This window comes from Zeugodacus cucurbitae, chromosome 6, assembly GCF_028554725.1.
Source record: "Zeugodacus cucurbitae isolate PBARC_wt_2022May chromosome 6, idZeuCucr1.2, whole genome shotgun sequence".
NCBI classification, from domain to species: Eukaryota; Metazoa; Arthropoda; class Insecta; order Diptera; family Tephritidae; genus Zeugodacus; species Zeugodacus cucurbitae.
This window is the reverse complement of record NC_071671.1, coordinates 16449223-16462841: the sequence shown is the minus strand read 5'-3', so window position 1 is coordinate 16462841 and position 13619 is coordinate 16449223. Positions and strand designations below refer to the sequence as shown.

At 34.5% G+C, this 13619-nt stretch overlaps 1 protein-coding gene across 37 annotated transcripts in view; it reads left to right on the top strand.

Annotated features, from left to right (window-relative positions):
- LOC105213249 (protein muscleblind) overlaps positions 1 to 13619 on the top strand; it is a 285776-nt gene that overhangs the window by 160536 nt on the left and 111621 nt on the right. The window contains exon 4 of one of the 37 annotated variants that reach the window (XM_054234598.1): positions 8065 to 8221. The exons of the other annotated variants lie outside the window; for them this stretch is intronic. Coding sequence (XP_054090573.1) covers positions 8065 to 8094 — 30 coding nt within the window. The 3' untranslated portion in view covers positions 8095 to 8221. Of the gene's footprint in view, positions 1 to 8064; positions 8222 to 13619 lie in introns of those variants that run through there. 37 annotated transcript variants of the gene reach the window in all.

Genomic DNA, 13619 nt, shown 5'->3' with positions numbered 1-13619 from the left:
GTGCGAAATTCACATAAACTGAAGGTGGAAGACAACTCGCGCGTTTTTTTTTCATGAAATTCGGTGTTTTTTTATTTTTAGCTTAAAATGTTTTTCTTTTCGACACTTTTTTTACTTCCCACCTTAAATTTTAGTTTTTTCTTCGCTTTGTTTATTCAAACTTTTGCCATTTCTCACCGGCGAACTTTAAATTATTGATTTTCTTTATTTTTGTGAAAAATACCTACCGCACACCGCAACTTTTAATGAGATTATTTATGGCTGAAGTTTAAATAAGCGCTGACAGCATGACTTATGAGCTTTGAAGTGTCAGAAACTAAAGAAAAATATTTTTTGGGATGAAACGATTGAAATTTAATTTTCCGTTGATTGTTGATTTGTTTGTAGACATTTCGTTATTTGTTTTTGCAGCAAAGTTTTTCTTTGCGCTATGTGGCAACATATGAAAGCTCTTTAGCACTCGTGTAGCTTTCACAATAATTGAAGCACTTCCATACAATTATTTGTGACAATTGCAATGACTTCAATTCAATATGAAACATAGGTTTAACTAAGATCAGGCCTATAAATATAACTAAAATCAACCAAATACAAATGAATGTTCTTTTTATGGTATTGAAATTTCTTTGAATTGGTTGTAATCAAAATGTAATAGTATTATAAAATAGTTAATTAAATAAGTAAATCTTATAAAAGTTTAGTTGATAAGTGAAATCTCCATGGATTTGACTACTTTAATTTTTACATTTTAAAAAGTTTAACTTAAAATATTAAAATTCTAAGTGAAAGCTATACAGTCAGCAATACCTGTTTTTAAATTTTAATTTAAAAGTGAAAGCTCTCTACGATTTTCTTATATCTTGGTTTTGCCACTCTGAAATACAAAATAGTGTATGAACTACAAAAAACTATGCAAAAGTTAAAATCAAAATATTGAATATTTAAAATAACTGAATATGCCTAATATAAAGCTTTCTGGAAGAGTTTTCAATATAGCTATTAGAGCTTATATCGGATCTTTCCAAGTGTGTTGTTCAATAAAAAATAAACTTAATGCAGCTTTCATTTAAGCAGTTTGACTTATTTTTGGAGTTCCTTGCGAGCTGTCATATAAAAATTAAAAAAAAAGTAATGTTACAAAGGTGAAAAAAGCTGTATTACGACATTTTATTCTTTTAGTTTCAAAAATGTAATAATATCTTATATTTCACGATGCAATTAGATCAAGCTTTCACTCTACAACAATATGTATGATTTCTAAAAATATAATAGATGGAATATTTTATTAATGTTATTAGCGTAGATATTATATACTAATACATTCTTTCAAATTATGATATCTTTCAGCTAATTAGCAAAGCTTTCACTCAACAAATATTAAATGCAAATTATTTGCTAATAAACTATCGTTAAAGCTTAAGCTTTCGTCTTTTTGCGCAAAAGAGCTTATACAACTTTCAATAGCTACTATTTTTTTGTATTTTTTCTTTCCTTGCTTCTATCGTTATCACCTGTCTAAATCACCAGCAAAATGTGCGCTCTGAAACTATGCAGAAAATTCGTGGAAAAGCATAATACAAGAATTCCATGCGAAAGTGTGCGGAAAAAAACGACAGGCATTATAATTTAAGCGCCACATTTATTTAATATATTAACTAGTATCATCCATTCAGCACATAAATAGCTTATTGGCATTTGTGTAGAAGCTTTTTTGTGAGCTTTTTTATGACTACTTAATATTATAAAGCTTCCATTATATAAAAAATTACGGGATTTCCCTCTAAACTTATACTTTTGTTGCTTTAACAAGCTTGACCATACTGTATCGCCATTATTAGCCGTCAAAAGCAACAAGCTACAACATAATTGCTACACAAGCCATGGCAACACTGGATGAGCATAAAGGCGCCAAAACATATGGCAAATGGTTGCAAAAGCAGCTAAGCTTTCGCTGCCACTGCTGGCCTTAAAGCGTGCGAGGAGTATTAAAAAAAATGCAAAGGATTATTATTAAAATAATTGCTAGCATAGTGAAATAACTGGAAAAAAAATTAAATGTTGTAGTCATTTGAAAAATGCAGCAGACGAAGAGTGAATTTTTTTCTCTCTTCCACTCTCTACACTTATGCACTCTATAGCTTCCTCTCACTATCTCGCCACCTTTCTACAAGCTTTATTAGCACAGTGTGTTAAAGAGCTTTAAAATCACTTTGTTTTGTAGTTATTAACTTTGCCACAAAGTGCAGTTCCTTTACATATTTAAAAAATTAAAAAAAAAATTAAAAATTGTTGTATTTCCCTTCTCTCTCTCGTACTAAGCAACGCTTTGTAGCGCTTTAAATGCTTCGCAAACTATCGCCTCACCCGCAAAGCTGTGCCTGCAAGCTCCATAGTCGAGAAATCCGATGAGCATAGATAAAGCGCCCGTATCGGGTGTGTGGCATATAGCGAATGGCTTGGTAAGCGAACGAAGACAGGGCATAAACGCGCTAGCATAAAACAGCAGCACCGAGTAGAAGAGCTCAACTTTTTAATTAGCCGCATAAAAATACCTAATGACAAAAGCTGCTCTGTATACAAAAAGCAACAAACAGCAAAAAAAAAAACATTGCAACAACAACAACGTTGAATAAAGCCAATGCACTTGCTAGCATATTAGCAAAGTGCTCTAACAAATTTGTAGTTCTACTTTGGCTTGCCTCACACTCACTCGCCTTCACTCTCTTCCACTCTTTCTGAGTGTATGTGTGTGTGTTTGAAGGATTTTGTCATTATGTTTAATGAAAATGGTTTTTGGCGCTGGTGCTTAGCAAATTAATTACAACAACATAACAATGGTTAACAAGTATAAAAAAGCAAGAAAAATGTGCCAAAAACAAAAAAAAAAACACACATAAAAAGTGTTTACTTTAAAAATATGAAGCCACAGAGCTAAAATACAAAAGGGATTGTCAAATGTATTGGCTGGCGTATGTTTCCGTTGTCACATGAAAGAGCTGACAAAAATCTGCAAAACGTAAAAGAAATGTGTGGACTGAAGATAACTGTACATAGTTACAGCTTAGAATGCTCCGTGCTCCTACCAAGTTTCAGCTCTTATGTTTGTTTGCACTTGTAGCGCAATTTTTTTAATTGCTCTGTTGCCTTTTGTTCCGTTACCTGTCGCTTTTCGGCTTAGAGATGTCTTTGAAGGACTACAAGCAACAATGGCAGGGATTAATGTAATTTTTGATGATTTTGTCTTAACTTTTTCATAATTTTTTTATTATTAATTAAATGCTTTTGAGTTGAAATGCAAAAAGTGAATATGAAAATTGGAATAATTTTGTGAAAAATTTAAAAATTTCCATTTTAAAAACTGCTTATTTATAGTAGAAAATTTCTCGAACTATGCCGAATGGCGATATTAGTTTCCTAAATATTTTTTTTTACTTACTTTTTACCTGAAATGTCTTCAATAAGAAAAAAACTATTTATGAAATAAATATTTAAAAATTTTAAATAAATTAAAAAACATCAAAAATTTTTAATATTTAAAATTTTAAAATTTAAATAAATTAAAAAAAAATCTAAAATTTTTAATATTTATTTTTTGAGATTTTGAAATATTCTATTTTTAAGTAATTTTTTAAGTTTTTACTTTTATTTTTTAATATTTTTTTTTAATGCTAAAAATTAAAAAAATAAATTTAAAGTTATTTACTGATTTCTTTTGAATGTTTGATAATTAATATTATTCATAACACAAGTAATATGCCTTTTTTACGACATGCAATAAATTTTAGAAATTTTTTCTCTCATGAGATAAAATTTTTCAATCATACTTTTTGTATAATCCAGTCTTTATTCGAAGATTTAAATGAAAAATACTCAACTAACAACTTAAACTTCTCATGATATAAATTTTTTTAAATTTCTCGCATGTCATAAAATTTGTCAAAGCTTTAGTTTTACTGAATATTTCAAGAGAGACCTTTATTAGAAAATTCAAGTTTAAATGCTGCGCTATAATTTGCCTCAACGAGCATATTTTTCGCACTTATCCACACACATGTGTATGTCTGTATGAAAAAGTATGTGCCTCGCCTACCCTTTCTAACGCCATATCCCTGCGAAAATCCTTTGATTGCCAGTTGACAGTAGTAAATCCCTTATCAGAGTGAATATTTTCTACCAATTTCTTACTCCACACGTCTTCTCATTTGATTTTCATTTCTTTGTATGTTTTTTTTTTTTTGTTTTTGCATTACTTGCTCTCAAGCAAGCGGCTTGTGTCTGCCACACATTGTTTCCACCTCAGTTTCTTTGTGTAATCTTTGGATCTTTGGTGGCTTTATCCTTTCGGGACTGCTATGAGAGAGAAAAATTACCTTCAGCTTAGCATATTATCCTGGCGCTGCTGTCGAAATTGATGCGATAACAAGTATCCTTTCAATATTTAAATTTCTTCTAGCATTAAATTGCGGCGCTGCGGTCGCAAAAGAGTTATATGAGTATGTGGCAGCCACGAGAAGTGGAGTAGTGAAATTTTAAACTCTTTTATTCACATATATTTTGTGTGTGAGTGTAGGTATGCTTGTGTAACCCACATTAGTGCGCTTTGTACAAACAAATGCCTTCGAATATATTACAATCATTTTTAGATTTTTCAAGGCGAACACACACATAGACACCCATACTGATGCAAATAGGAATGAGCGCTCCATATGCAAATATGCGTATATGTAGCTGTGTGGTATTTGCCTACTAAATGCCATTGGGGAATTTCAATTGAGGGCAAAAAAGGATATTTAGTTCAATTTGATGTGGTGCGTGTGGGAATTTGCTGCTGTCCGCTGCTTGCGGCATCCACACACACACACATGCAGACATCTATATATGACATACTATGAATATGTGAGTTAACGTAAGAGAGCTGCTTTAAATATTTCATTTGCTAACGGCACACACACACCCATATACATGCATACATATATACTTGCAACATGCCACTGCCTGTGTGTATTTAGTGATTTATGGCAGTGGTAGGATTAAATTGCCTTCACATTGTGCACACAAGAAAATTTCAAAAAAAAAAATTCCAAGTGACAAGCGAAAGGACACCGAAATGCTGCGCTACAGAGCACACCAACACACGCGCATACACGCACACACTTGCGCCTATATACACTTGTCGCCCACAAAAGCTCAAGTCCCTAGCGGCAAGGCAGTGTCGGCGCTCAGCTCAAATGCCATGAAATGTTGCCTTGCCGTTGGCTAAGATATTTGAAATTTGATGATGCCAGCTGTGTGTTTTCTATGCTACAATACTTGGCGACAACGCCAGTCGGTTGAGACAGCGCACAAATGTGCGCCGGCAGCGTCGATTGTCGTTGAAATACTTAAGCAAAATTAAATGAAATTTAAATAAAAATTCAGTTGCCGCCAGGCGGATTTAAAATAAATTTGCTAATAACTTTATTTATGGTGTATTACATGGTGGCGATATAGCAAAGCTTGCGGCGTTGGAAAAAGAAAAGGAACTAAATGCTTAGAGACGTTGTGCTTTGCTTGTAATACGTGAGAATACTGTAAATTGTCCGTTAATGCTAATATATACGACCTTAAGGCTTTAAATTAATAGCAAAAGTCATTAATATACGAAAGCTTTCTCTTTTAAGCGAAAGAAAAAGAATAAAGCTTTTAGTAAATTTGTGAAGCCTTTATTTATACGGCTGTTGAACTATACTATACTAGAACATTGTAAACGCTCTTAATGAACAACTAATACCTGAACTTTCACTCTTATGAACCTTCTCATAACTTTAAGCAATAAAAGCTTAATTTGATGAAAGCTTACGCTGGTACTTAAATTAACTTATTTTCAGTAGAAGTTTCACCCCTTTTTCTTGAGAAAATTTTGCACTGTCAGACCATTAAAAAAATACCAAATAAAAATTTTATTTCGAAGCCTTATTTCTAACTATTTTATTTTAAGCTCTATACGAATGTCGAAACTATCCATTTCATTATATACCCTTCTCTAAAAAAAATCATCATTAGCACCAAACAATTGCGAAAAGTGCATTGAGCAGACTTCTAAAAGGGATTACCAAAGAGTAAATATGTTTGAGTTGCAAGTGAAGCACCTACACATATACGTATGATATATCCATACATGCACTCATATTTCGGGTTGCCAATCAACTAGCCACTACCATACTATATAACCGAAATGAAAGCAGTCGTCTCCAAGCCACACTGTCAGCCGCCACAACGCTAGGTGCACGTCCATCCAACGGCGCTTAAACCAAAATGTCTCACTCCATTAGTTCGGCTAACAGACGAGCTAAGCAGCTGTGGCCGTTGTCGGCAGCAAAAAAGTACGGCTCATGCCATATGCCATATGCAACGTCGTTTGGCGGATAGCACAGCTTTTAAGTGGGCCACTGACATAGTGTGGAATAAAGCAACTCAGTGGATGGCCGAAAACCGCTCAGCCCACCATACACGTCAATTAAATGCCGCTCTTCTATGTGCATTGGCTATTGGTGGCTATAAGTGCCACCAAGCGAGCCTGGCCCGAATTGAAAGCTTATGCGCTATGCGCCGAAAAGCAGACTGTACCCAAAAAAGAAAAGGTTGCTTTCACATGTTCTGCACATATGTTTTTCCTGCAATTTTGCTTCGTTTTACTTTTCCGCCATTTTCACTATTATCGCCATTTTCGACAATTTTTTTAAGCTGCTGACAATTTTTTATGTCCATTTTACTAGCCAGCCAGTTGGCAGTGTCGGCCTGACCTCGCTCAACTCAATTCTACTCATTTTGACAATTTGGGCTGGTTTTTTTTCATAGAGCTTTTTTGGTATTAAAGTTGCTAGCTGTTTGTAGTTTTTTTTCACTAGTTGCTTTATGGGTTTTTAACCTCTCTTACTACTTTGCTTTTCGAAATCCTACTAAACATCAAAAGCTTTATTCACTCATTTTGGTTTCCTCGTTTAAACAGCGCTTTATATATGGTTCGTTCTGTTTAATTTTTCTCCTCTTTTGTTACTACTCTTCAATGTTTCCCCTTTTACCTTTCTTTTTTGATTGTATATCTACTTTTTATGTTCCCCTTTTTTCATTGTTTCTTTTCTGCGCTTGGTTAATTTAACAGCATTGAGATGGAATTGACATGTTTCGCTGTTAAATCTCATCCGCCAGCGACTTTCAGCCAATGAACTCTCAATCTCGCTATGTACTTCCACTAATTGCGTTTTTACTGTGTTACAAATCACTTTTTTTCTCTTGTATGTAGCTTTTAGTTTTATTATTGAACTAATGAAAAGGTATGGAACACATGAAAAATACATAAGTATAGATTTACATAAAAAATTAAAGATACTTTAGTGAAAATTTTATTATTTAAAAATATCGTGAAATACAATTTTGTAAGCTTTCATTTTTAGAACTTTCAAAGCTTTCAATTTATATTCATTATTTTAAAAAAGCATTCAGACACAATTTCGTAAAGCTTTCATTTTTATAAAAGCTCTTCTTTACAACTTTCAAACATTTAATTTTTGTGAAAGCTTATTTTACTTGCTAAACTATTATAGTGTTTTCGTTATTTTTATTTGGACACAATTCTGTAAAGCTTTCACTTTTGTCAGAGCTCATTTTAACATCTTTGTAAGCTTTCAAAATTTTTCACTATTTAAAAAGCTTGCGGACAATATTTTGTAAAGACTTTCTGAGCTTTCAAAGCTTTAATTTTTGTGAAAGCTTAGTTTTAAACTTTCTATTTAACTGTTTTCATTATCCTTCACAAAAAGTTTTGGAAAGCTTTTCAAAAGCAATTTTAATAAAGCTTTTTTTTAATTCTTAAAATTTCAAAATATATTCTTTATTTTAAAATACCTTCAACACTTGATTTGGTAAAGCTATACTTTGCGTAAAAGCTCAATTTTACAACTTTGTGAGCTTTCACAAACTTTGACAGCAATAATTATTTTATATATAAATATCTTATTTGTTTGTTTGAATTTTTACAATTGAAACATAATTCTAATAAATTTTCCTTCTCTCTTTTGCTTGCAGGTAAACTTTAAAACCATTTCACCTCTTTAAACAAATGTCTTGGGCTGTAAGTAAACAAACCAAAAATTTTCTTCTACCCAGCATTGACTGAATGTGATTATCATATTACCCAATATAAAATTAAATACACAAAAAGCACCACCTTCCACATGCGCTGCGTCAAGAAAACCGTTGACATTTTCAATTAAACGCCAACAAACCGGAAATAGGCGATTTTCTCAGCACACACACACATAATGCTATTTATAATCTCAAAAACCATTCATTAGTATCTTAAGTGAAAATTCATACGAAATTTTCTTAATACGTGCTGAGAAGCACTTTATTGTTGTAGTTGTTGCTGGCGAGCGAGTTAAAAATCCCACAAGGACATGCACACATAATCATTAACACACGCTTATGCTGCGGCAAAAGCTATGCGTAGAACAATCAACCAACAACAATAACAACTAGAGTAGTGGTGTGGCGCAAAAACAAACAACACAAATGACGATAATAATGCATAATGACAAAAACAACAACAATAACAATAAACGTAATATTATTAGGTAGTAGTATGTGATGTGTAAAGCGTAAAGTAATCGCCAGTACAACAAACAACAACAATATCCCTTTAATGTTCTTTTTAAACACATACATAATTGAAATGACCACCGGGCGGCAATAAGTATGAAAGAGTTTAGATATTCGAGTAACTGTGTGTTTGTATGTGAGAGTCCTTTTTTCAAGCTAAGCTCTACTCTGTTCTCTATGCTTTTCACTGTAGTGGTGGTGGTGTAGGAAAATTAATATGCCCGATGTGACAAAAGCAGTCGACGAAGCGTAGCAGCGGAAGCTTTGCATGCGAAGCAATCATATGAGCGGCAGCGCTGGCTCATTAATATGCGTGCAAGAACACGTCTGGTCAGTGCTGCTGCCTACTATGACGAAGAAGGGATGCTTCAGCGACAACTTTAAAATCATAAATAGTTGCACGTTCAACTCCTTAAAGGCGCACGCACGCACAACACACAAGGCAGCAGCTGCTGTTGACTGGCAAGGGTCGGGTCAACGGTCGTTTGTGCGCCACTTCCCCCAATCAGAGAGCTTTCTGTTGAAAATACCAACAAAAATTTTCTCAGCCTTTTGCTTAGCGTAAACCAGAAATTTCATCGGCTTGTCTAGGAAGCTGCACATCCTTGGGCTGGTTAAACTTGTCGTCAGCAACAATGCGCTAGACAAAAACTAGTTGCTTTTAGTAGAAAAATCTATTAGATAGAGACACACCCCAATCAGCGTGCGACAATTAGCAGTGGCTGACGTAACGGTCTTCAAATATCAGCTGCTTTTGCAACTTTTTTCCTTTTGATCTCTCAAATACTCCATTGATTCTTTGTATTTATATTTAATTTTGTTTTTTTTTTTATTGCTTTTTAGCTTCCCATCAGCTAGTTCAGCTCCTTCGTTCACCTTGTTGATTTCAAGTTCATCTGCGAAAATCAAAATTTTGCACTTTTTTCAACACTTTCCCACATTTGCTTCGGCGCACATCTCGTAGGGGTCAGCAAATGTTGCATTATAGGGGGGAACTCGTCTTCCAGACAGCTGTTGGTTGCTGGATTTTAATGCTTGTCTCTAATTTTCGCGCGTTTTTTTGGGAATCAAAACGAGATTTTTCGGAGCACTACTTTGATTGAAAAATATATCTTTTGCAAGATCTCCTCCTACACTCAATAGCAGTTGAGAGCTTCTTTTTATGCTTTTCCAATTCTCCATAAGCGCTAAGCACTCTGTTTTCAGAGCACCATCGACACACAGCAACACCTGCAGATCTCTTTAACCTTCGCTCTCTTTCTTCAGTCTATCAAAGCTGCCAATAACTGAGTAGTTTGTCTTCCCACACTCACTACCCTCTTCTCACGTTTCTTGTATGTTTAATCAGTCTTTCTTATTCACTTGTTAGTTCTCAATTAACGTTCAGCCTCGTTATCACGCCTCTCTTGTAGTACAAGACCACTTAAAATCGCTGAACCTGTAAGTGTAATAATAAGTTATTATTACAACAAAAAATAACTCTAATCAACTTATTTTTTCAAACATTGCCACGCGCCTAAAAATACTTAACACACTCGTGTCCGAAGATCGTGAGCACTCTGTGAGTCCCCCCTCTCTAGATCACCAGCAAGCATTAGCTTGCCTTTACAGCTCACTCAACTCGTTTTGGTCGCGTGTCCCATATCAGCATGACAAGCGGGCCACGATTTGTCTCGGAATAAATCTGAAAAAAAAAATTGTAAAAAAGTCATTACTACTTCTCAAGCACTACCACACCCCAGCAGCACATTCTAATCTTGCTATATTCTATTTCGAGACAATCGCCACATGCCATTCATATCAATCCAATTTGCTGCCGCATACGCACAGACATACATACGTACCGCCCAAACGCTGACCGCCTTGCTCACCCAGAACAAATGGGCGCTTGGCCTGCCAACAGCGATAGCTACGGCGTCGGCAACTTTATCAGTCTTACGTATGCATTACGTCGCTTACCACTCCTCCAGTTATCTTGCCTAATGCTATCAGTATACTTATATGAGCGCTAGCAATTTCATAGCCATTCGGTATGTATGTTTGTGTGTAAATAAACACTTTTACTTTTTTTTGTTTTTTGTTGTTTTTTTTTGTCTTCAACACTTATTATTTTGCAGTTGGCTCGGTGGCAGCGCTGTGTCAATGTTGGTTTTGCATATTTTATAAGCGTAATGCGAAGAAGTGTGGCCTTTAACCCCCCCATAACCGCCTCTTTTCCTTGAACAGTAGCAATTGTCATTTAACTCCCTATGCGCGCTCCACTCGCCGCATACAAAGCGCTCACATTATTTTATTCTATTTTATTTTTATTGTCACTGTGGTAGTTATACACGCGCCCATATCCCTTAATGGGTCGTCGTATCCCAAATCGAGATCGTGCCGTGTGCGTGCTAGCGTTTTGCTGGCTGGTGTGTGCGAGCGACGCATCCCTTTTGTGGATGACATAAAGACAAGAGACCTTCGTGCACGAAATTTGCTTTGTTGTTTTTCTCTTTTTTTTTTGTTATTGTTATTGTCATGGGGTTACGTCAATCCGATTTGCTGCTAGCCGACCCCTACTTGCTTATACATATGTACTATACGACTAGAGTTTTGTAGTGGGCACTTGGCGGTTAGTGCAAATAAATTTTTGTGTTTGTCAAGTCTTTTTCGGTTTTCCTTTTTTTACTTTTATTTATTTTTTTTTATACTCTCCTCTGCATATTATCTTGCTTTGCTGCTGATTGTGGTTTTATTTGTGTCGTCGCTTGTTTGTTTTGTGTGTGTTTATGCTTTCATGCTTTTGGGGTCGTCGTTCACTTGGCAACCTTTTGAACTTTCACTTTGACATTTCTGATTTTTACCGCTTGATTATTATGGCGTTTTAGTTAACTCGTCGCTCTCTCAGATAATGCGCTCTTTTTGTGTGCGGGCGTGCTGACTAATGTTAATCATGTCAGTCAGCCACATATTTTATTTTTTCATTATATTCTACGCTATTTGTCTCTTTGTTTACACTTTTTGAAATAAATTTTTATTTATTTTTCATTGTGGTCGTAAAATTTTATCTTTATTATGCCAAATCATCATAGCAAGTGAGTTATTTGGTCATTTAGTTGTGCATCATGAATAGAATAAGAGGCTGTCCGATTTATTTACGCTTTAGAAAAGCTAATGTGTGTTGATAAAGCTGCACGCAGTGAAATGTGAACCCGAAATAATTGAAAATGAAAATGTTTGTAATGCTTCTGTTGATGAAGAATTATTTGGACGTGTACTTAATGGAGTTATTTATGAGATTTTTTGATTGATTCATTTAAACAAGGTACATTCCTTTTCTTTGACTTTCTTTTATAAAAACTAAACATTATAATACATATTTTCAATCATTCCAAGGAGCAAGAGATTACCTAGAGAGCTTCAAAAGAGAGTATAGTCAGATAGAGTATATGGGTTTTAAGGTTATAAAATCGCTTTTAAGCTGCTCAACTCAATATACACGTACACTAATTTCACCCTTTTGTTGTTCATTTCAACACTTTTTTTAGAAGCTTTAGTTTTCGACGAAGCTTTCATACTCAACCCATTTTTCTTGTTACTTCTTGCGTTCTCTGTTAATCTATCAAAACATCACTCATAACACAACTCCTATACAATAGAATTACAATCAGAGATAAATTCCAAGCATTCACATTTTTATTCTGGTCTCTTCGAGCTTTTTCTTGATTTAATTTAAGTTTAATCGCACATTTTGTGCTTTTAATCCGAACTCTTCGAGATTTTGCTCTCATATATTTTTTTTTCTTTTTAATACTCCAAGTTTGGTCCCATATTTCATTCCTTTTTTTGGTCACTTCGAAATTTTTGACAGCGTGAGCTTTTTCTTTCGCGTACTTCAAGCTTGTCAGCTTTCCTTTCTAGTCAGTCGTTTTGTGGCTGTGAAATCTATTTGATTTCAAAGTAAGTTCTAGTATAAATCACAACTAAAAAATGAATAATTTTAGCTAATAATTCTAAACCATCAGAGAAGCTTTTTGATATTGAAAAGAGCTTCGAGTTGTCAAAGTGTTATCGAGTGCTTATTTCATTCCATATTTTTATATAAAGAAAAGTATTCTTTATCTTATATGTAGTTTTTTTGACAGACGTTAAATTACTTTTTGATGTGCTTCACGCTTTCCAATAATAATTTAGCGATATGACAAACATATCGGGGAAAAAACTGTTAAAACAGACAAATTTTTGAAATATTTGTTTCTTTTTTTTTCAAGCAAAAAGCTCAAAGCTTAATCAGTATACTTACCATAAGCAATAGCCCTAGTAATTACTTTTTGTTCACTTAGCGAGTTATATTCAAAAAATTAATAATTTATCAATCATGCACCGCTGTTAATTTAAGTACTCACTCAACATAATTACACACAATTTAACTGTCAATAAATCCAAGCAACACAAATCTCCACTTGAAGTCGCACACAATATGATACGCTGTTATGATAATCTTCACTTAATACTCATATGAATTTTCACACTACATAACCGTTTAAACTGTCAAAATGATTGACTGTATAAAACGGCGCTGAAGAGTGTCAAAATTTGAAAAAATATATACATATATGAGAATACAACACCTACGCAACGTAAACTGTCCGTGCTGTAAATTCCCAACGCTTAAATTTTTTATTAGCCACAGCATTTATGCGCTATCAACAGCTGATATGCGGCTGCTGTCAATATCAGCTGTTCGCGGGCGCACAATAAACGTCAACGCATGCAGCTGCCAGGGCACGCTAGAGCGCAAAAAGTGTGGGCTGCCGTTGTATGTGTGGAGAGTAGAGCGCTTGATTGAGCGCTGATAATCACTACCCTTCAACATATTTGACAGCAAATTAAATTGTGATTTGACAAAAGCGACAAGAGCGCGTAGAAGCAGCGGCGGCGGCGGCAAAAGAAAATTGTTTTACGAATTACAGATAATAAAAAGGCAACAAGCGAATGCGCTG